Source organism: Hoplias malabaricus, chromosome 2 (genome assembly GCF_029633855.1).
Source record: "Hoplias malabaricus isolate fHopMal1 chromosome 2, fHopMal1.hap1, whole genome shotgun sequence".
In the NCBI taxonomy this organism is placed as follows: domain Eukaryota; kingdom Metazoa; phylum Chordata; class Actinopteri; order Characiformes; family Erythrinidae; genus Hoplias; species Hoplias malabaricus.
This window is the reverse complement of record NC_089801.1, coordinates 76,566,304-76,587,215: the sequence shown is the minus strand read 5'-3', so window position 1 is coordinate 76,587,215 and position 20,912 is coordinate 76,566,304. Positions and strand designations below refer to the sequence as shown.

Below are 20,912 nucleotides of genomic sequence, written 5' to 3'. Positions count from 1 at the left end.
ATGGACTACTGTTTTCTGAAGTTTAACTTGTTTGTATGTTTTTTTATTCACTGTTTGAATTACCACAAAAACTCATTTATAACTCAAGTTGTTTAAGTTTTATCTGTGTATAGTTTCATGCAGTTGCCGCTCTCCCAAATGTAGACTCAGTTCCATCTACAGAAAAAATAAGTCAATGTTACCTACCTTTGTAGCAGGAATAGGAATAATTGTCTAAACACCTCCAGATTCAGTAACTCTGCTCTTGAGCAAAGGGCTTGGCAGCATTTGCAGAGTAAATCTTAAATATATTAGTATGTACATATACACAAATTAGGCAACATTACTACCATATCTTTGTTTCTGTATACACTGCCCATTCTCTCAGCTCCACTGATCTAGTAGGAGCACTTTTTAGTTTTACAGATACAGACTGTAATCCATATTTTTCTCTGCATATTTTACTTGACCCATTTCCCTGTTTCCTAATGGACAGGACACCCGTGACACTCACACAACAGGTATTATGTGGATGTTCTTGTGGCATGGCCAGTTATGTCAGAGTATCCTCTAAGTTTAAACACTAAAATATATATCAGGAGCCATAAATGTTCATTAATACAAAGCAAATATGAAAATATTTGTGTATGGACTTACGCTGTCTTCAAGTTCTCTTGGTAAATATCATAACTTTGTGCACAAATAAGTGCCACCAAACTGTCATTTACGCATTAATTCATTAATTCATGCATTGCCTGTAAGTGTTTCATCCTCTTCCGAGTCCAGAGCCTACATGAAATCATTGAGCGTCATGCAGGAACACACCCTAGACAGAGTGCCAGTTTGTCACAGAACATCACTTACCTAAGACTTACCTAATCATCACAGGTAGGATTTGAACCACAACCCAGGACCCTGGAGCTGTATGACAGTAACAATGTCATACACCACTGTGCTCCAAAATTTCTGTAAAATACGCCCCACTTTTTAAACAGAGGGCTTGTAAAATAAAATGACACAGTGCCAAAACACCAAAGAGGAGTCAAAACCATAAGCTACTGACATTCATGCTGTAATTATGACCTCTGATCTCATAAGTAGGAGCCTGCATACTAAAATATATGTAGTCTAGTTTTTGGCAGATTTTGTAGTTTATCTATGTTACATCTAATTGACCAAAGATCACACCTAATTCCTAACTACTCTTTGGGAGCTTGGGATTGCTACTCGCCACTCCAGGTTTGTGTGTGCTGTCTGCCCATAGTGCACTAATACATGTATGTGGTAGTGTGTTCACTGCCATGAATGAGTTAAATGTGGAAGACACATTTCGTACAATGACAATGACAAATACATGAACATTAATGTTCACTTCCCACTTAAGAGCACAACAACATTGGAGGTGAAAATTAACATAATCTCTTCATATAATTTAAACTAATAAAAGTACTATATTCCAAGGAAATTTCCAGAGAAACTCAGACAGTCTAGCAAACCAACATAACCCTGGAGACTACAAAATCTGCCAGTTATCTGTAAAGACATGGGGGTAAAGTTCATTTGAATTGAAGAGATAATCATATATCAGTCATTTAGTCATGAAGGAAAACCGAAAGTATTTGGAGCATCCTGATAAACGTTGGATAAATTAGAACAGGATGTTTCAAATATTTATGAGGTGCAATGCATAGAACACAATCCAGTTACTTTGTTTTCTTTTGTCTCTTATTTTCACTTTTCAATTTAGTCTGTTTAAAAAAAGTTTAACAGGATATTCCACATACTTTAATAGTGTAAAGGCAGCGTAATAGTTTTGTATATTGTCTTTTGAGTCTATTGTCTCCGGTTCTTTCATTCTTTTTTTCACTGGATGGTATCCACAAGTAATCATATATATATTAATAATTTAAACAACGAATAACTAAATACATAATAATAATAATAATAATAATATTTAAAAAATAATAGAGATATCTATAGCACTAAACATTATAAAAATGCTGATTACAATTCACATATATATTTCTCAAATCCTTGACGGTTTGGTATAATCATCATCGTCGTCATTATCATCCACTTATCCTGGTCCAGGTCAATTGGATCCTCTCGACATGGAGGGGGCAGCGGCTCCACTCAGAGTCTCCCTGAGTAGAGGTGAGCCTGACTATATCTAGCCAGTACTCTTTCAACCTTGCGCACCACCTCAGGCGTAACAGACAGTGTTACATGCCATGTTCCAAAAGCTAGTTTCAGTAACTGAAGATCAGAGTGCCAGGATCCCCACCCTAAGCCGACATCCAATCCACACTGCACTGGATTACCACCACTTCCACAGGTGGTGGGCCAATGGGATAGTGGACTAATGTGGCTTGGCTGGCCAGACAGGCCACATGAGTGAATGTCAGGCCAACAGGCACTAGCCGAGGAACTGTAGGGGTTCCACAGTGGGGCCCCTGTAACTCTACTCCGGACAGGAGAGACTCTGTCTTTGCTGCGTTTTTTGGAATTCTGTGGAAAGTCACAGAATGTAGCAGGATTTTTATCTATTCCTGCTCCATATGTGGGCAATAATAACTTAATGTTGCAGTGTCAGATCTCTTAAGGTGGAATGTATGCCAAATTCAGGAGACTGCAAATTGTGAAAAAGTATACACAGACCAAAATGCTGCAAAACTGAACTACTTGAGTTACAAATAAGCATCTGTGATAATTCAAATAGTGAATAAAAACTTATAGACAAGTACATCTTCAGCCTTGTACAAACAACCGTCTGCTTAGACAACTCTGGAACCACATTTTAAAATAATTTTACAGAACACACAAAGAAGACACCACTGAATCGGCTGTTGTGTCACAAGTTTTTTTTTTTTTTTGACTATTTTTTTAAATTATTATTATTTATTTAATTGGCTAAAACTAGGTGGTACGGTGGTGCAGCAGGTAGTGTTGCAGTCACACAGCTCCAGGGACCTTGAAGTTGTGGGTTCAAGTCCCGCTCCAGGTGACTGTCTGTGAGGAGTTTGGTGTGTTCTCCCCAAGGCCGCATGGGTTTCCTCCCACGGTCCAAAAACACATGTTGGTAGGTGGATTGGTGACTCAAAAGTGTCCAAAGGTGTGAATGTGTAAGTGTGTGACACCCTGTGAGTGAATGGTGCACCCTCCAGTGTGTGTTCCTGTCCTCCAGTGATTCTGGGTAGGCTCTAGACCCGTCACGACCCTGAACTGGATAAGCGGTTACAGATAATGAATGAATGAATGATTAAAACCAAATGATTAAATGATTAAAACTCCAAAACTGCCAAATTAAAATTGATTCAGTTGACATAATGCATTAAACTTAATGTTGACTTGATGCTGAAAAGGGAATATATTTCTTGAACAGTAAAAATGTCCTTGGAGCTACAGTTATGACCACAACCAATAACATGATATTTTTTCACAGTTGGTGATTGATAATATAGAGGAAATGGCTAAGAGTTTCAGACATAATGAACCTCGGACCCCAGCACGACTCCTTACAAACCCAGGTAAACTGCTGTGAATTGCCTGTTTTGTTAAGAACGAATCTAAAACAGTGATTTTTTTTTGGCAGTTTGTGCATAAAATGTAACCATTTTCTTATTTAGATGTTTTGTATTTACATCAATAGCTACTGACTTTATCTAATAACTTCTCTACTTTCTGCAAACCTCTTTTACTAAAGTGCCAGCTTAGCCAAGTAAAATCACATGATACTGAAGAAATAATATAGTTGATACATATGTAAACATTTGTTTTTCACAGAATATGAAATACCATGGAGGCCAGTGGTATGGAGGTATGACTATAAATATACTGGTGTGTATGTTTACATTTTTCTTAAAATGAATGGTATATTATCCTCATGTTCTGGTGTCCATCCTAAATAGTAAACCTACCAGAGATTCTATGCTGAGGGAACTGAAGACATTCGAACTTAAAACATCAGAGGTCAGATCTCTCAAGATTTTGCTTCATGGCCCCATTGGAGCAGGAAAGTCTAGCTTCATCAACTCAGTCAGCACCACCCTCCAAGGCCGTATCAATGTTGTGGCACTGGCAGATAACATTGCTGATACAAGCTTCACTACCAAGGTACTAACAAAGTTACTGAATATTCTGTCACTGAGCACAAGCTTTATAAGTTATGGTTCACTTGTGATTTCAAGGTATCTGTTTCTAACTTTGTGGAAAGATTAATATTTGTAATCATAATTTTGAACAAATAAATTAATTCATTCCACTCACTGGTTCCATAGGCTTGTGCAAAATCTGATTATACTCATCTCTTCTACATTTGCCTCATTGCAGTTTTGATTGTGGGATTGGCATGAGAAAGTAAATGAGATTTTTTGGAAGCTACAGACTAAACATGAAAGCCAGCAGGCAACACAGAAAGCATTTAGAAACTCAGCCATGAATAATTGTACATTTTAAATACATAAAATATTAAAGATTGTGACAAGAAAACAAAAGTCTGCCAAAAAAAGGCTAGAAATATACAGATAGTTAATAATATATCTTAATAGAGCCACAAAGTTGCCATATACAGGTGCATCTCAATAAATTAGAATATCAAAACATAAAACATATCATATATTATCTAGATTCATTACAAACAGATTGATCTATTTCAATCATTTATTTCTTTTAATGTTGATGATTATGGCTTACAGACAATGAAAACCCAATAGTCATTATCTCAGAAAATTAGAATAATCAACATAAAACACCTGTAAAGTTTTCCTAAGCCTTTAAAATGGCCCCTTAGTCTGGTTCAGTAGGCTACACAATCATGGGGAAGATTGCTGAGACGACAGATGTCCAGAAGGCAGTCATTGACACCCTCTTGCTGTATCCAAGCATATTAATGGAAAGATGTGGTAGAAAAACATGCACAAGCAACAGGAAAAACCACAGCCTTGAAAGGATTGTCAAGAAAAGGCCATTCACAAATCTGAACAAGTTTCACAAGGAGTGAACTGCTGCTGCTGCTGTCAGTGCTTGAAGAGCCACCACACACAGACGTATCCAGGACATGGGCCACAACTGTCGCATTCCTTGTGTCAAGCCTCTTATGACTCAGAGACAACGGCAGAAGCATCTCACCTGGGCCAAGGAGAGAAAGGACTGGACTGTTGCTCAGTGTCCAAAGGCATTTCATTTGGAAATCAAGGTCACAGAGTCTGTAGGATGAGTAGAGAGGCAAACAATTCAAGCTGCTTGAGGTGTGCCCAGGTTTTATGGAAGCCCAGGTTGCTTTGCTAGCAGCCTTCAGCTCGTCTGCATTGTTGGGAGTCCCTCATCTTCCTCTTAACAATACCCCATAGATTCTCTGTGCGTTTAGGTCAGGCGAGGTCAGGCCAATCATACTGTGGTTATTAAACCAGGTACTGCTGGTAATTTTGGCTGTGTGAATAGGTGCCATGTCTTGCTGGAAAATGCAGCTTGTTTATATTTATGGTATGTTATATTTTACCCTTTACTAAAATAAAAATTTGGTCGTTGAATTTACTTTTATGTTTTGTTTCCAGTTAAAAATCCATAGGCTGAAAACAGAGGAACCAGGACGTTTCTACCCGTTTGTATTTACTGACATCATGGGTCTAGAAGAAAGATACAACAAAGGGGTACACACAGATGATGTACTCAGTGTATTACGTGGTGAAGTGAAAAATGGTTACTTTGTAAGTCTATATATACCTTTATATATAATTAACTTTATTCCCAAGATTCTTGCAAAGAAACAAAGAAAACGAGAAACATTTTAATGAAGGAAATACTTGGGAATAGTTATTACGTATGATAAAAACACAGTCCAAAATTTCTTCCAAAATATATCATGTTAATATCTAGGTTCTTCTAGAATGACTTACATTTAGGTAAAACATATATATAATTTAATGCATTCTGCCATTAGCACCTAATTAAACAAACTGCATATCACTGCAATATTTTTGTATTTGTTTGTTTTTCAGTTTAATCCTCATTGTCCAGTTGCTGAAGGTAACCCACACTTTAAGGATGACCCTAGTTTTAAAGACAAAGTTCACTGTCTAGTGAGTGTTTTACCAGCAAACATTATCTCCTTAACCAGTGAAGAGGTTATGAAGAAGATGAGATGTGTCCATAAAATGGCAAATGATTTGGGTGAGCCCTTCCTTTTCTGTTTTGTGAGCTGTGTAATTTTATTCACATTATTTATGTACAAATATTTTTTATTAAACCAAATATTTTAAATAATGCAAAAAATATTTTTTTGTGGAAATGAACAGGGATTCCTGAGGTCATCATCATGTCCAAGGTTGACCTAGCATGTCCACTTGTAGCAAATAATCCGAGAAAGATCTACACCAGCAAGAAAATTAAAGATAAAGTGAGTAAAGCAGTTAAACATGAGGCTATGGGCCCACTACAACGCTGAACTGGATAAAGATGGTACAGACAAGTTGTTATAATAAAAATAAACAACAAAACTAAACAAGACACAAATAGAGGCACACAAGCAAATTTTTAATTTTAAAAAGCATGTGTGAAAGTTATTAAAGACAAGACAAAGAAGTGACAAGAAACCTGAATTAAGAGAGCTAGGCACTATAACAAAGAGAGAGAGACTGGAGGAATGATGAAAACAACTATACAAAGAAACAGACTAAAGTACATAAACCATGACCTAGGACGGCTAGGACTAGCAAGGACCAGAAAAACAGTGACCCAAGATATCAAAAGCTAAGAACCATGAATGACAGGCAAAGACTAGGGACTGGTCTTTTAACGGTCAACTAACAAGGAAAAGTCACATGAGCAGAAAAGAGTGTGGCTAAGTGTGAAAAGAAGAACAAAAAAGGAAAATCAATATATAAATAAAACAGTTAGAAAGAAAGAAGGAAAAACATAGAAAACATGGTCAGAAACCTTACAAGAACAAATGTTCATCTGTATTATTCTGTTTTTTAGTTGGAAGAGTGCAGTAATAGATCTGGGGTCCCATTACACTGTATCTTCCCTGTGAAGAACTACAGCGAGGAGACTGAAACTGACTTGGATAAGGACATTTTGATTCTGAAAGCAATGACGCATATCATCAGGTCTGCCAGTTACTATGTAGAGCATCAGGATTATCTTCATTAATGAGCTTGTAACTGCTTAAATATAAAAAGAAGCTAACGGTGTCCTCACACTCCAGATCTAAATATCAAATGTGTTTGATATACCTGAACATGGTTGGCATAACATGTGGAAATAAAAGAGAATATATAAGTACTTACATTTTTTGACCTATGTATTTTTGGTGTTTTCTGTTTATTTTTATTTTTTCATATACTCACTGTCTAATAAATAACATGTATCTCCATTTTTGTAGATTATGAACACAGTTAACTACATTATATGAACACAATTTATTTAGGATAGAAATCAAAAGGCTTTTACATCATGTAACATTTTATATTTTACTTTCATTTTAATGCATGCAGTCTGCCTGCATAAAGTTTTAGGGGAAGATACTCCTGAATTAATGAAATGTCTTATATTTAGTATCATTTTTAATTCCCTGTTTTAGGTTCTGTTTCAGTAAGTTTCTATTTTCTTTTCTTTTATTTGATTTCTTCCTACCTTTTCTGTACCATGTTTGTCTTTTTCCATTTAATAAAACTACATTTGCTTTCTCTGTCTTTTTTCTGCCTGTTCGTTCAAGATTTTGATGCATACATTAGCTTTAGACTGGTTTTATGTATAAAACTCATCTGGTTTTAAAAAAACAAAAAACAAAGATGATATAAACAAAGATATAAGGGGATATGTTTCAAATTTATGCACAATGAACATACAGCTGATCTCTCATAAAAACAAGACACACATCATATCTCATGAAGCAAGATTATATTTAGATATTTAGCAGTAGAAATATAGAAAAAACATTTAATATGGAGAACATGAGAACTATCAGGATCGCGGGGGCGGACTGACGGAGGCGGACGCACTTGCTAAAACACAGTGAACTCTTTATTTATACAAACAAAATATAACAAAAAAATGACAGACACACTCAGGCAAAAATAAGACGAGGAACAAATGAGACACAGCCTAGGGAGCAACACGATGATGGTGGAAACAAAAACGAGGAACAGCAGAGACAGACAGACTAGACTGGGCAACACGATGACGGAGAAAATGCAAACTAAAGGTGGAAACAACAACGGTGAAACAGCAGAGACAGACAGACTAGACTGAGCAACATTACAACAGTGGAAATGAATGTCCGACAAATAGGAAGTGACACATGAGAATTTAAATACATAACACAGACAAGGGACACCTGGAACAGATAACGAGGGGGCAGGATTACAAATAACACTGAAGAGGAGGAGGAACCAAGGTGGGACTAGGGCGGAGACATGAACAATAAAAAACAGAGCCACGTGCAAGAGCACATGGCGGGGAAAACAGACATGACAGGACAAGGACGTGACAAGAACAGGAAATAAAAATAATATTATTTAAGCAACAAACAAACAAATGAATAACTATATAAATATAAAACCCAAAACTATGGAACTTATCCAGTTCAGGGTCACGGTGGCTCCGGAGCCTACCTGGAATCACTGGGCAGAAGGTGGGAACACACCCTGGAGGGGGCGCTAGTCCTTCACAGGGCGACACACTCACACACATTCACACCTACGGACACTTTTGAGTCGCCAATCCACCTACCAACGTGTGTTTTTGGACTGTGGGAGGAAACCGGAGCACCCGGAGGAAACCCACGCGGACACAGGGAGAACACACCACACTCCTCACAGACAGTCACCCGGAGGAAACCCACGCAGACACACGGAGAACACACCACACTCCTCACAGACAGTCACCCGGAGGAAACCCACGCAGACACAGGGAGGACACACCAAACTCCTCACAGACAGTCACCTGGAGGAAACCCACGCAGACACAGGGAGAACACACCACACTCCTCACAGACAGTCACCCGGAGCGGGACTTGAACCCACAATCTCCAGGACTCTGGAGCTGTGTGTCTGTGACACTACCTGCTACACCATCATGCTGCGCTGCAACAAATATCTTTTTTAAAAAACATTTAAGAAGTTGCTGGTGTTGTAGGAAAAAAAAACTGACAGAGAACCAAAAAACTCTGGACCTAAATATTACTAACTTAGTTTCATATTACAGTGTATACTTGTGGAGAACACAAAACAGGAAATTAGATAACATTCCTGTACAGAATATTTCCCAATCATCCAGGTGCTGAGACATCATCTGCAATCTCATCCTTAGCTCCCTCTTTATATTCACAAAGCATATTTAAAAGTCTCAAAAACACAGATTCAGGGTCTATATTTCTTATACACTAACCTAAAGTACTGATTTTCACATTGTCAAGGGTGAGCAGAAGAGTGAATTGAAGATAGAGGTGGAGAATAATTGCATATTCAAAAAACCATATATACTGAATTTAAGCAAGGGACTTTAATATTACAACAGCATATAAGTCATAATTTCTTGATTAATTGTCACTCACTTACAAGAAGTTAAAAAAGACATGCTAGGCTTCCTCTCTCTCTGCTCACAGCAGAAAACGGCAAAGGTCACTACAAACCCTCTGCAGAAAGTTGGCAACCTCTGCACACATTGCACCTCATTATCCATTGACACCCCTCTTTCATTTTACATGGCCTACAACTTTGTGGCTGAGTTGCTGTCGTTCCCAACCGCTTCCAATTTATAATAATACCACTGACAGTTGACTGTGGAGTATTTAGTAGTAAGGAAATCTAACATGACTTTTGGTATCTTATCACAAATTTTTCTAGAAGCAGTCTGCATGCCTAGGTGCTTTGTTTTACGCACCTGTGTCCTTGGAAGTGATTGGAACACCTGAATTAAAATATTTGGATGGGTGAGTGAATATTTGTGGCAATATAGTTTTACTAACTATGGGCTTGTTCTCCATCTCCATCTCCATCAAAATGGTTAATTAGAACAGACAATTAAGACTGCTTTAGAAATATCACACTAAATTTCACCCTATACCTACAAAAGTGTTCACTCACATTTAACCCAAAATATGTCATGTTTGTCCCTCCTGTCTTACATGTTTGAAGATCTTGCCTTGTGCGTCAAGCTGAACTTAAAACATGTTTCTGTTGAACTAAGGTCACATGCAAATTTCATATGATAAGACATGTTTCGACTAAAGACGTGATAAGTGTTCACAAATACGTTTGAACAGATGTCAACGCTGATAACATTTTTCTCTTCAATCCTTGACCTGCAGTCACATGATTTCTTTGATCTGGGTTACATATTGTCTGATTTTTGTCATTGCTACTTTTACATAATTGAAAATGTGGTAACAAGCCTTTGAGAACTTTTGTCTCTATAGCCACGATAGTTTCTTTACCGTACCTACAACACAAGTAGAACCCATTATTTTCATAGACAGTGCAATGTTTCTTCAGTCTTTAAAATTACTCAGTGTGTCTACTGTCTCCATTCTTCCCTGGAATAAGTCATATAAAAGAGACTTGTGTTTATGATAACATTTAAAGTCATCATTTTCAGACTAATTAATGCCATTGTATTAAATGACTGCTGTAGCAAGACTGACACTAGTGACATTTGAAGGCAAATAATTTAGCATTTTTACTCAAGTGGAAATCTAAAAAGAGGATTTCTAATTTTACCTGAATAATGATTTACGTTGAGAATCTCTAGTTTAACACAAGTAACATGGGTATTGTACTTTATCCACCACTGGTTAGTCAAAGATACACTCTTATTCTTAAAGGTGCTACAAAGGTTTTTGAGCAGTCACATAGAAAATCATGCTTGGTTCCATACTTACCCATGCTTTTTAAAAGATGTGTGAGTGTGAAGAATATTTTCAATGTTTGAAGATCTAACCCATGAACTGAAAATTATATCTAAGATTTCTTGAATGGTTCAGTAAATACAGTGATTGTTTCAGTTCTTCAAGTATGTCATTGACATGAACATTGGAGGAAACATTTACATTTTAATGATTACTAATTATGGTCCTTAACTAATGACAGTGGAGAGAATATCAAGCAACAAGCAAATGTGTTCCATTGTTGTAGGTGTACCCACCACAGTCATATATCCACGATGGTCATCTCAATCCCAGACCAGGGTGGTAGGTGGAATCTGGAACTCTTCCCTTCTCTTGTCATTGTATTTCATTGTATAACCATTATCTAACTACTTCTCGTGATTCTCGTACCGCTATTATGCTGATAACACTCAAATAATGCTTTCTTTTATACCTTCTGACACTCAGGTTTCCAGTCACATCTCATCATGTCTGACTGACATTTCTTCTTGGATGTCAGCTCACCATCTGAAGCTAAATCTCAATGGTCAAGAGTCAGACTGCGCCATGAGCCCTTCAGACTTCAAGTACAGCTCGACTTGACCTGCCATGCCTTAAGTCACATGGAGGACTAGCATCATAACTCCTCGCAGTCCTGGTGCCCAGGTGGTGGAACATACTTCCACTGGGTGTCCAAACAGCAGAAAATCTCTTCAAACGCAGACTGAAGACCCATCTCTTTGTGACTCCCTTAGGTAAGTGGGTCACAAATCGAAGTGCTCACCGAAACAGACTGATTTTGTACTTCTACTGCACTTAACTCTTTTCTTTCTAGGTATGAGCACTGACTAGTTTTGCCTTCTAATGAGCACTGACTAAATTGCATTGCGTATTGTACTTATTATGTTTTGTTTTTTCTAGGTATCAGCACCGGCTCTTGTTCTGGCAAAAGTCTGAGATCAGAGGGAATTTGGACTCTAGCTAGGATACCAATTCTGATTGAATGCTACGCACTTTTGTGAGTCGCTCTGGATAAGAGCATCTGCTAAATGCTGTTAATGTAAATGTAAAAAAAAAAGACCTAACCCAGCTCTTGTCTAGTTCCTGGAGCATACACTATTAACATTTCACCGATAGCAGGGTTCTCCTGTTCTCCTGTCAACTGATTTACAGACAGCCACTGGTTCACAAAGGAATGCATGACTCTCACTGCTGTGTAGAATGTATTAAATCATGCATAGAAGTCATCCAGTGGTTTCTAAACCATGGGTTATTGGTGGATTTGAGATGAGTTTTACTCTTTTAGCCAGAGTGCAGTATTGTGCTGCTTTCATAATAAAAGTGAAAGAGAAAGTAAACCACCACAGACTGGTTTCACGAGCATTAAAAGAATGCAAGCTGTTGATAGTTCATTTAATTACACAGAGCTAAGCCTCCAGCGGGCATCAGTTGTACAGACGGACAAGCTTGATTTCTAAGAAAACTAGGAGGTAAGTTGAAGTATGTCCAATGTTAGTTTTTATTTATTTTCAGATTAAGAGATATTTATTTTGTTGTTTGAATTTGTAATTAGAGTTAGAATGCAGAGATTGAGGATGATATTTTATCTCAGCAAATAAAGAGTATGTTGACTATTTATAAAATACTCAATATTGATTTTTGTTTAGTTGGAGGCACAGAATCGCAAATGGATGTTGTCAGTGCCATACAGCTCCAGGGCCATGGATATCCAAGTTCAAGTCTAAGCTTAGGACAGTTAACAAAATGCTGTCTTTGAGATTTCCTTTAAACATTATTTAAAAAATGCACAGACAGTATGTTGTATTGCCTAAGAAAACATTCAAAAGGATGTGTTGTTGACACTTTTTTCTTTTGCTTTATGCTTATGCTGGGTGTGCAAAATTGGCACCAATGTTATACTGGTGTCATTCTTATTCATATTAGTAAACACATATTATACATTTAATTTGAACTGTAACATTTACTCTTCACTAACATTCACTATTCTCCTGCTAGTCAAATCATATGTATGTAGTTCATTGATGTGGGGATTTTGTATATATATACTAGTCTGTAAGCAAGTTTAATCAATTATTATTGGTTTTAAATATTACATCATTGTCAGATTGGATTATAATTATTATGTAAGTAATAAGCATTGTACATTTGTTATTAATTCACCTCTTGCTTTGGTGAATTCCACAAAGAGCTAAAAAATTCATTATGATCAGGATTTGTCAACACTTCCAGAAATTGTAACTAACAGAACAAAAGAAGCTTAATTCATAAATACATAATGCAAGTGCTCAAATGCCCATTTCTAATTATATATATTTATTTTTGTACATGCTAAATGTAAAATACGTCAAAATGTTTTATTATTTTACCTTTAAATTTTGGTGCAGATAATATGTTGGTTTATTATTATTATTATTATTATTATTATTATTATTATTATTATTATCATCATTATTATTATTATTATTATTATTATTATTATTATTATTTTTATTTTTTTTTATGGGTATTAATTTAGAAAAATGTCATTTGATCAGAGGTGACCAAATAGTTACCTATAAATATCACTGCAGTAAAATCAAACTGGAAGTTTAGTTTTGACTAACCAATACTACTGTCATCGTTATTTTTGCATGTTGTTCATCATCAGGTGGGACCATGCCTCGTTGCAAGAAAAGTATTTTTCATGCTTTGGACAAGAATGGACGCTGCCTTAAGTGTGAAAAGAAGTGAGTTGAATGGTCATTAATAGAAAAAGTGAATAAATATTTTTTAAATAATTCACAAACAAGTTTACGGAAAAGAAAGCAGGAACGTTAACATTTAATGAGCAAGATATTGATGTTATTAATCATGAGCCTTTTTTGTTGTTAATTCATTACAACTCTATCATCAGGAAATCTCTTTTGTGGAATCTGACATGAAAAAATGCATGACCTAATACAGATCTGATACAGAATTTGAATCAGATTTTTTTTTTTCAGAATCTTTCCTTACACTGTGATTTGATCTGACAAGACAACCAAAACTGCACAGTGTAGAACAGTCTTTAGTTGTTACAATAACACATATTGTAGCCAGCTTGTGAGGGTGGCATTGTGCCATTGTGTGAAGCCTCATGTGAAAACACCCAAGACTACTGCTTACACAATGCTATTGGACTTCCTGAGATAAAAGGTGAAAGTGAGCCATCCTCTCTACAAAAAAAATAATGAAGCAAATTCTTTTCTTTAGGACTTACAACTTCAGATGTTTGATTGCCTGGAATAGGAATACTGTACCCTTTGTGAGACTTTACTTTCACAATGGGCAGAGCTCTAGTGTAACTGGCTTTGCAACCTGTAAAAAGTGATGCCATGATTTGATAGCAGTGATAAAATGAATAACAGACAAGAAAAGCACCAAGCAGAAAGAATGGATGAACCACTGTATTCTGCAAAGATTTAAAAGTCAGCTTCAAGTCTGACCCCAGGGCACCAGAAAGGCAGCCTGCATTTAGGGATGTCATTGCAGGACCTCCTGTCTCTGTAGAAAGTTCACAAGTATGGTTACAGTGTGTGCGTCAGTTACTTGCACCAATGTATGACCTGTGCCAGCTTATGTTACTCGGATCTATGAAATACGTATGAAACAATTTATCTGCCTTGCACTCAGGATACAGATTGATCATTTAACACCCACACCAGCGCAGTCACAAGCCCTGGCACCAGGACCCACCACTCCTACTAGCCCTAAACCTCCAGGTAAGGTGGTAAAAACCTATTTATTCAAATGCATTTAATACACCATGTACATCTTCAATGTTTCACGTTCATTACGATATGAATTTGCCCAATGTCAAAGGAAGTTATAAATCCCCAGCACTGGGCTCAGGAACAGTGAATGTACATTCCCTGGAGTAATGGAGCACCATTCAATACCTTTGATGAGTTAAAGTGGAGCTAGTGAGCCACTAAGTATTCAAATCCATTACTGCATTTCACTAATCTCTCAAGGCTGTATGCCATCAAGTAATCACATAAGTAATAGTGTCATGAGTGAGATGCCTTCCCATTCACATTGCTAATATTGAACCGATCCAAAAACATAATTTTGTTGTGAATAAGTGTTTTTATTTGCCTGTCTACATTAAAAGTAATTCACTGCTCATCATGGGTGTCTACAAACATTTATGTGCATCACAACTGAAAACCATTTTATCATATTACAGGATTTGACAATCCATGGAGAGAAGTTACATGGAGGTATGATCCTTGATTTGACTACATTTAACTCATTTTAACATTGTGTAAATATAGTCAGTGCATGAGTTAATATGCTGGTGTGTTTCTTAATCAGTGAAAGCAGCAAAAAACTGATTTTGAGCCAAATGAATAAATTCCAGCTTAAAACATCGGAAGTAGACTGTCTGAAGATTCTGCTTCATGGACCAGTTGGAGCAGGAAAGTCCAGTTTTATCAGCTCAATCAACACTGCCCTACAAGGCCATGTCTCAACTATTGCACTGGCAAATGCAGCTGCTGGTGTAAGCTTCACCAAAAAGGTAGAAACAAAGCTATTCACTATTCAGTTGAATCTCCTATTAAGCACTTTGTGGATATTAAACAGAGCCGATTCTCTAGTTTATACTGTTACATGAGAACATAAAACAAGCTATTATGTAACACAAATAGGGAGAAAAGCATTAGATGACATAAAGTAATAAACTGTACTACAAAAACAGCTACTTTAAATATTAACAACTCTGAAATAAATCAGAGAAAGAGCCCTTGATACATCATGGAAGGCAAAATATCCACTCCTGTATAGTTGGCTTTTACAAGTTCAAATGGCTCTTTAAGTGCTCTGTTAACGTCAGTAATGAATACTTTCTTGAAACTTAAAAAAAAACTCAATTAATGCTTGACCTCTTAGGATTTCACAGAATCAACAATTACTCATGCGAGTTCTGTTTCCTCTGTGCCCTTAGTGACACCATGTATGTAAGAGTTAGTAAATGACTCAGCGAGTGGAGCCATGCTAGAAGCCTAAGTGTGACTTTTTTTTTTTTTAAGTGGGCACTGAGAGCTGATTTTCTGAAAAATAGCTGGCCCCAAGTATTCAGTGTATATATTTGTTCATTGGTTATGTATTCAGTTTCAAATTTTGAGATTCTGATATTTTTGGATAAATGTGATTATTGATAAAGGCACTGCTCCACCTCATTCAGGCTCCAGCAGTAAAAACACTGCTCTCCCCACTCCACCCATATTCAGGCTCATCAACATAAAAGTGTTTGTGCAAATGAAGCCTAAAACTCTGTCATATAAAAACAGCCTAACATACTGAAACAACACACAACGAAGCGAAGCAACGGCACAACAACTCAAACTGGTTAAACTGTGTATACGCTGTGCCCTTAGTTAGCGAGCTAGTTAGCAGGCTAGCGAGCATAGGTAGCGAGCAAAGCCATGCTTTGAGCCACAGTGCAGCCTGGAAAGAGGGATATTAAAGGGGTCGGAAGCAGATTTCGTTAATGACAACAATATATCCCACCCCACTCTCGAATATTCAAATATTCACTGTATATCCTGGCTGAAGCTCCAAAGCCCAAAAAATGGTGTTCGGGACAACCCTACTTTCACCCAGTAGTGGATCAAACCCACAGCATTTGGGCTGGGTGAATTAGGCTCAAGTGGAGAACAGCTACATTTTAGAACAGTAAAAAAAAACAAAACTAAAAAACAGTGGGTGGGGTGCTAGGTCTGAAACTTGGCCCTTGTGTTGATGGTTGACTATTATACTGGTGTATCACAGTAATAGACACAGGGAAAGCCTGTAACTACTTGCCTAAAACAAGTAGAACGTAGAGACTAATACACCTTCCACTTAGAGAGAGGGAGAGCTGGCACAAAATGGCAGAAACAAAAAACAAAACCTGCCAGAGGAGCAGGAAAACGGAAGATACAAAAGTATCAAGGTAAATGGGAAAAAAGGGGGAGACAGTTGAAGATGATAGGAACAACCCATGTACCCTAGCTGACAATAATGGACAGGGGATAGCCATAATGCATTATGCTGATTGGTAAATAGCCACATGAATTACTTCCTCAAATCATTCTATACTCTCCTAAATTTAAACCAAAGGCAATTTATAAATGGAGACTTGCACAAATAAATAATCATAAACTTATAATAAGTTCAACTGGTCTATCTTGAGAATGAAGAATAGTCAGTATAAAGGGCTATAGGATCTAGTTAAAAACTGTTAATAAGAATTTCTATATTTGCAGAGAATTTATGTGGTTTAGATGAAAACTAATTTTTGGATTTGGGCTTCTCCAAAACAGCAGGTCTTTCTGGGTGTTCCTGATTGTTAAATACCTTCCAAAAATGACTCAAGAAGCACAACTAGTGAACCAGAAACAGGGTCATGGGCACTTTATTAAAGTGCAAAGCAGTGTGAAGCAATCAGCATAATCAGAATACCACATGTGCAGAAATGTTTATTTAACACACTTCTAACAAAGCCATCATTAAAAGGGGTCCAGACTGGCAAACATTTGCTCCCCTTGTGCAACAGTAAGCATTAGCTGTCCACAAACCTGTCCCTACTTTTGATTATTTTTCCTGTTTCAAAATATCAGTTTCAATAACAATCTAATGTAAAAAAATGTTTAATGCACCTATTAGTGGCTTTAATCTTGTAATTGACTGGGACTGGTATAATTAAGTAGTTTTTAATAAGCTCTTTCTGCATTTTTCTAGTTCAAAATCCATACGCTAAACAAAGATGGACCACGATTCATCTACCCATTTGCCTTCTCTGACGTCATGGGTCTGGAACAAGGACAATCGGCAGGTGTGCACACAGAGGACATATTCAGCATATTAGAGGGTCATATGAAAAATGGCTACCAAGTAAGTGTATAAACACTGTCAATAACTGATCATTCTGCCAGCACAGAAATAATAAAAGCTGATACAAAACATATTTGTTTTTGTTGTTGTTGTCATTGTTTTGTTTATTTTTATAAGTCTGGAGTAAGGCTGCTTCTTTTTCCAGTTTTACATATCAATGAGACACTATTTCCATTTATAAAAATGTTAATATGGCCATTGAAAAATTTAAGTTAAATGGACATGGCATAGTGTATTAAAACACTTAAATTCTTCTTTCAGTTCAACCCTGTTCACCCAATTCCTAAAGAAAGCGAACACTATAGAAGAGACCCTGAACTGAACGATAAGGTTCACTGTCTGGTGAGCGTTCTACCAGCAGACAAAATCTCCATAATCCCTGATGAGGTTATCCAAAAGATGAGAACTGTTCGGGAAAAAGCTCGTAACCTGGGTGAGTCTATACTTTTCTATGTGGTGAACAGTAAAGGTGAATTTGGGATTTTGCATAACTTCCATAGTGTGTATTCTGTTTTACAGATATACCACAAGTGGTCGTCATACCGAGGGTGGATTTAACATGCCCACTAGTAGATAAAGATATTAGAAACATCTACATCAGCAGGAAAATCAAAGAGAAGGTTTGTCTTTTAACACTCTGTAAATTAGCCATAAGAAACCATATGTTTTGGAATGCCTTACCTTGCCTATTAAGTATAGTTTTTCTCACATGCTGAGAGAGTGTATACCTTTGCTGACTAGTGCCATATATAACACTGAAACCCCCCTCTAATTTTAGAAGACAAATGATTTAAATGAGCAGATGTCCACAAAGTTTGGCCATAAAGTGTATATGGATTTATGCTGCACTTTCAAAGCAACAGGTGTTGTCTAAAATGGTGCTCAACAAAAACTCACTTGGTGTATATTCTAACTCACTCATATCTTTTAATGTAGTGCTAAAATACCTTTTATGGAAGTTGTGAAGTACAAGGGGGAAAGTAATTCAAGGGGGAAAGTTTCACGTTCTTTATTTTTTCTGCCTATAATACACACCAAAATAGATTTCTAGCATCACTTCTACAATTTTAGCCATTAAAAGCATAATTCTTTTTTTCTTCCTTCCACAGTTTGTTTTTTCTTCTAGTGAGGTGTGCCTGAGGGTCACAGGGAAACAAAGGCTAACTTTTAGTGTGTAATACCAGTTTTGACAAGCAGGAAAGGGATTTTTCCCCCCTTCATACATCGCCAAAAGAGGGGGAAACATTTTTTTGGAGAAGCTAGGTGCTAAGAATTAGCATGCTATACCAGCACTGACCACAACTTAATACAGTGCTCACAGTTCAGCTGTTCCTAATTATAAATATATAAATTATATACAATTAAGAACAGCTGAACAATTTGTCTCTTTTCTGGCTGCATGACGGCCAATTTACTCGTGTTTCGGCGAGGGCTCTGTATAGAGTTGGACTGCTGCCTTGTTCTGGCGACGCATGAGGAGAAAAAAATTTCCACCTGCATGTCAAAACTGGTATAAGACGCTAAATTTTAGCCTTAGTGAGGTAACCTTCAGGCTTACCTCACTAGAAGAAATAAAAAATTGTAGAAGGAAAAAAAGTTATGCTTTTGATGGCAAAAAATATACAAGTGATGCTAGAAATATTTTTTCAACATTTTTGGTGTGTAATAGGCTGGAAAAAATAATGTGGAAATTAGTCTCAGGAACATACATTAAAATTTATTTTTCCCCTTGTACTTCAGACCTTCCGTATTAGAGGGCAGCAGCAAGTAATATTCATTTGGGCTTGATCTGTCTCTGCTGAGCTGCAATATCTTTTTATTTTCCTTCTCTCAAGCTTATCAGCTAGTTCAGCCATATGTACATTTGTACAGAATGTACAGAAATTATTTAAATGGCAGTTAACCATGGGGCATATTTCTATGATTGTGCCAGGCTTAATATTACTGCTTTCACAAATAAAGAAACATGTAAAAGATGAAATTCCCTTGCGTTTGTCCTACAGATGCAGGAATGCAGTAACAGACTGGGCGTCCCAATGAACTGTATCTTCCCTTTGAAAAACTACAGTGAAGAGATCAACAATAACCTTCATCTGGATATATTGATTCTGATGGCACTAAAAAGTATTGTTATGTTTGCCAATGATTACGTAGAGGACCAGGTTTATGTTGATGATGATGAATAAGTACAAACGTTGGGTGTGGTTAAAATGAGCTGAATTCTATAAGTACTGGGTTCTCTAAAATATTTGATATTTTTCATGCTTTAGATTTTAATTTAAAATATTTGGTAGACACTGCCTTTGTAACTTAAACTACATGCTTGAGTGTTCTATTTATATATATATATATTTCAGTCCATAGTGTATTATTTTGGGACAATTTACCACAACATAAGTCTACTTAATATAGGCATGAATTAAAATTTAGATTAGCTTCTAAATACTTTTAAAAAATAAATTATGCTACACTCAGTTTTAAATAATATGAATATTTAAGGTGGTTCTTTACATTAATAATAATAATACTATTGAGTGTACTGATACATAGCTTCCATACATTACTCAATCTCTACTCAAGATAAATACATTTAAATACTTTTGATTCACAGTTCTAAACTTACATTGCCTTGAAAAATGTAAACAGTGTAATGTAATACATAATGTATAACCTTTGGATAAATACTGCTTATTGCAGTAATTAGTTTAAATATACAATAAATGCAATAAATGTTGCTTCTGAGTGTTTTTTGAACATTTGAATTATATAATTTTAGGCAGTTTTTACACAACTACTACTACTTTTGTGAGTACAGACAGACACAATAATGTTAATTACATATTTGAGTATACTCATCCATGTTAGTTAGAGTCAGATTGCAGCTCAGTCCCAATAAAATTCAGTGCAAGCCCTATTTCTAAAAATTTTGGGACACTGCAAAATGTAAATAAAAACAGCATGCAAAAATATGTAAATAATTTAAACATTTACATTCAAATTTTAAACTGTGAAATTACATTATTTTTGAAAATAATAGCGGCCGTTTTTAGTTTGATGTAAGCAACACGTTACAAAAATATAAATAAACAAATAAACAAAACTGGGTTCAGTCAAAGAAGGGTAAGGTTATGTAAAGGTACACAAAAGATAA

At 36.4% G+C, this 20,912-nt stretch overlaps 2 protein-coding genes across 3 annotated transcripts; both read left to right on the top strand.

Annotated features, from left to right (window-relative positions):
• LOC136687300 (interferon-induced protein 44-like) lies at nt 1–7,616 on the top strand. The gene is made up of 8 exons (XM_066661669.1): nt 1–33; nt 3,422–3,506; nt 3,763–3,796; nt 3,888–4,092; nt 5,532–5,684; nt 5,976–6,147; nt 6,273–6,373; nt 6,955–7,616. The coding sequence occupies exons 1-8, from the start codon at nt 1–3 to the stop codon at nt 7,126–7,128; spliced, it is 957 nt and encodes a 318-aa protein (XP_066517766.1). The 3' UTR covers nt 7,129–7,616.
• A 4,624-nt stretch (nt 7,617–12,240) lies between these two features.
• On the top strand, nt 12,241–20,480 carry LOC136687636 (interferon-induced protein 44-like). 2 transcript variants are annotated; one of them, XM_066662143.1, is made up of 9 exons: nt 12,241–12,333; nt 13,512–13,590; nt 14,516–14,604; nt 15,072–15,105; nt 15,200–15,404; nt 17,609–17,761; nt 18,023–18,194; nt 18,281–18,381; nt 19,765–20,480. In XM_066662143.1, the coding sequence occupies exons 2-9, from the start codon at nt 13,520–13,522 to the stop codon at nt 19,945–19,947; spliced, it is 1,008 nt and encodes a 335-aa protein (XP_066518240.1). In that variant the 5' UTR covers nt 12,241–12,333; nt 13,512–13,519; the 3' UTR covers nt 19,948–20,480. The 2 variants fall into 2 exon arrangements, with proteins under 2 accessions (XP_066518240.1, XP_066518241.1); XM_066662144.1 differs by having other exon boundaries at nt 12,278–12,343.
• Nucleotides 20,481–20,912: the final 432 nt, after the last annotated feature.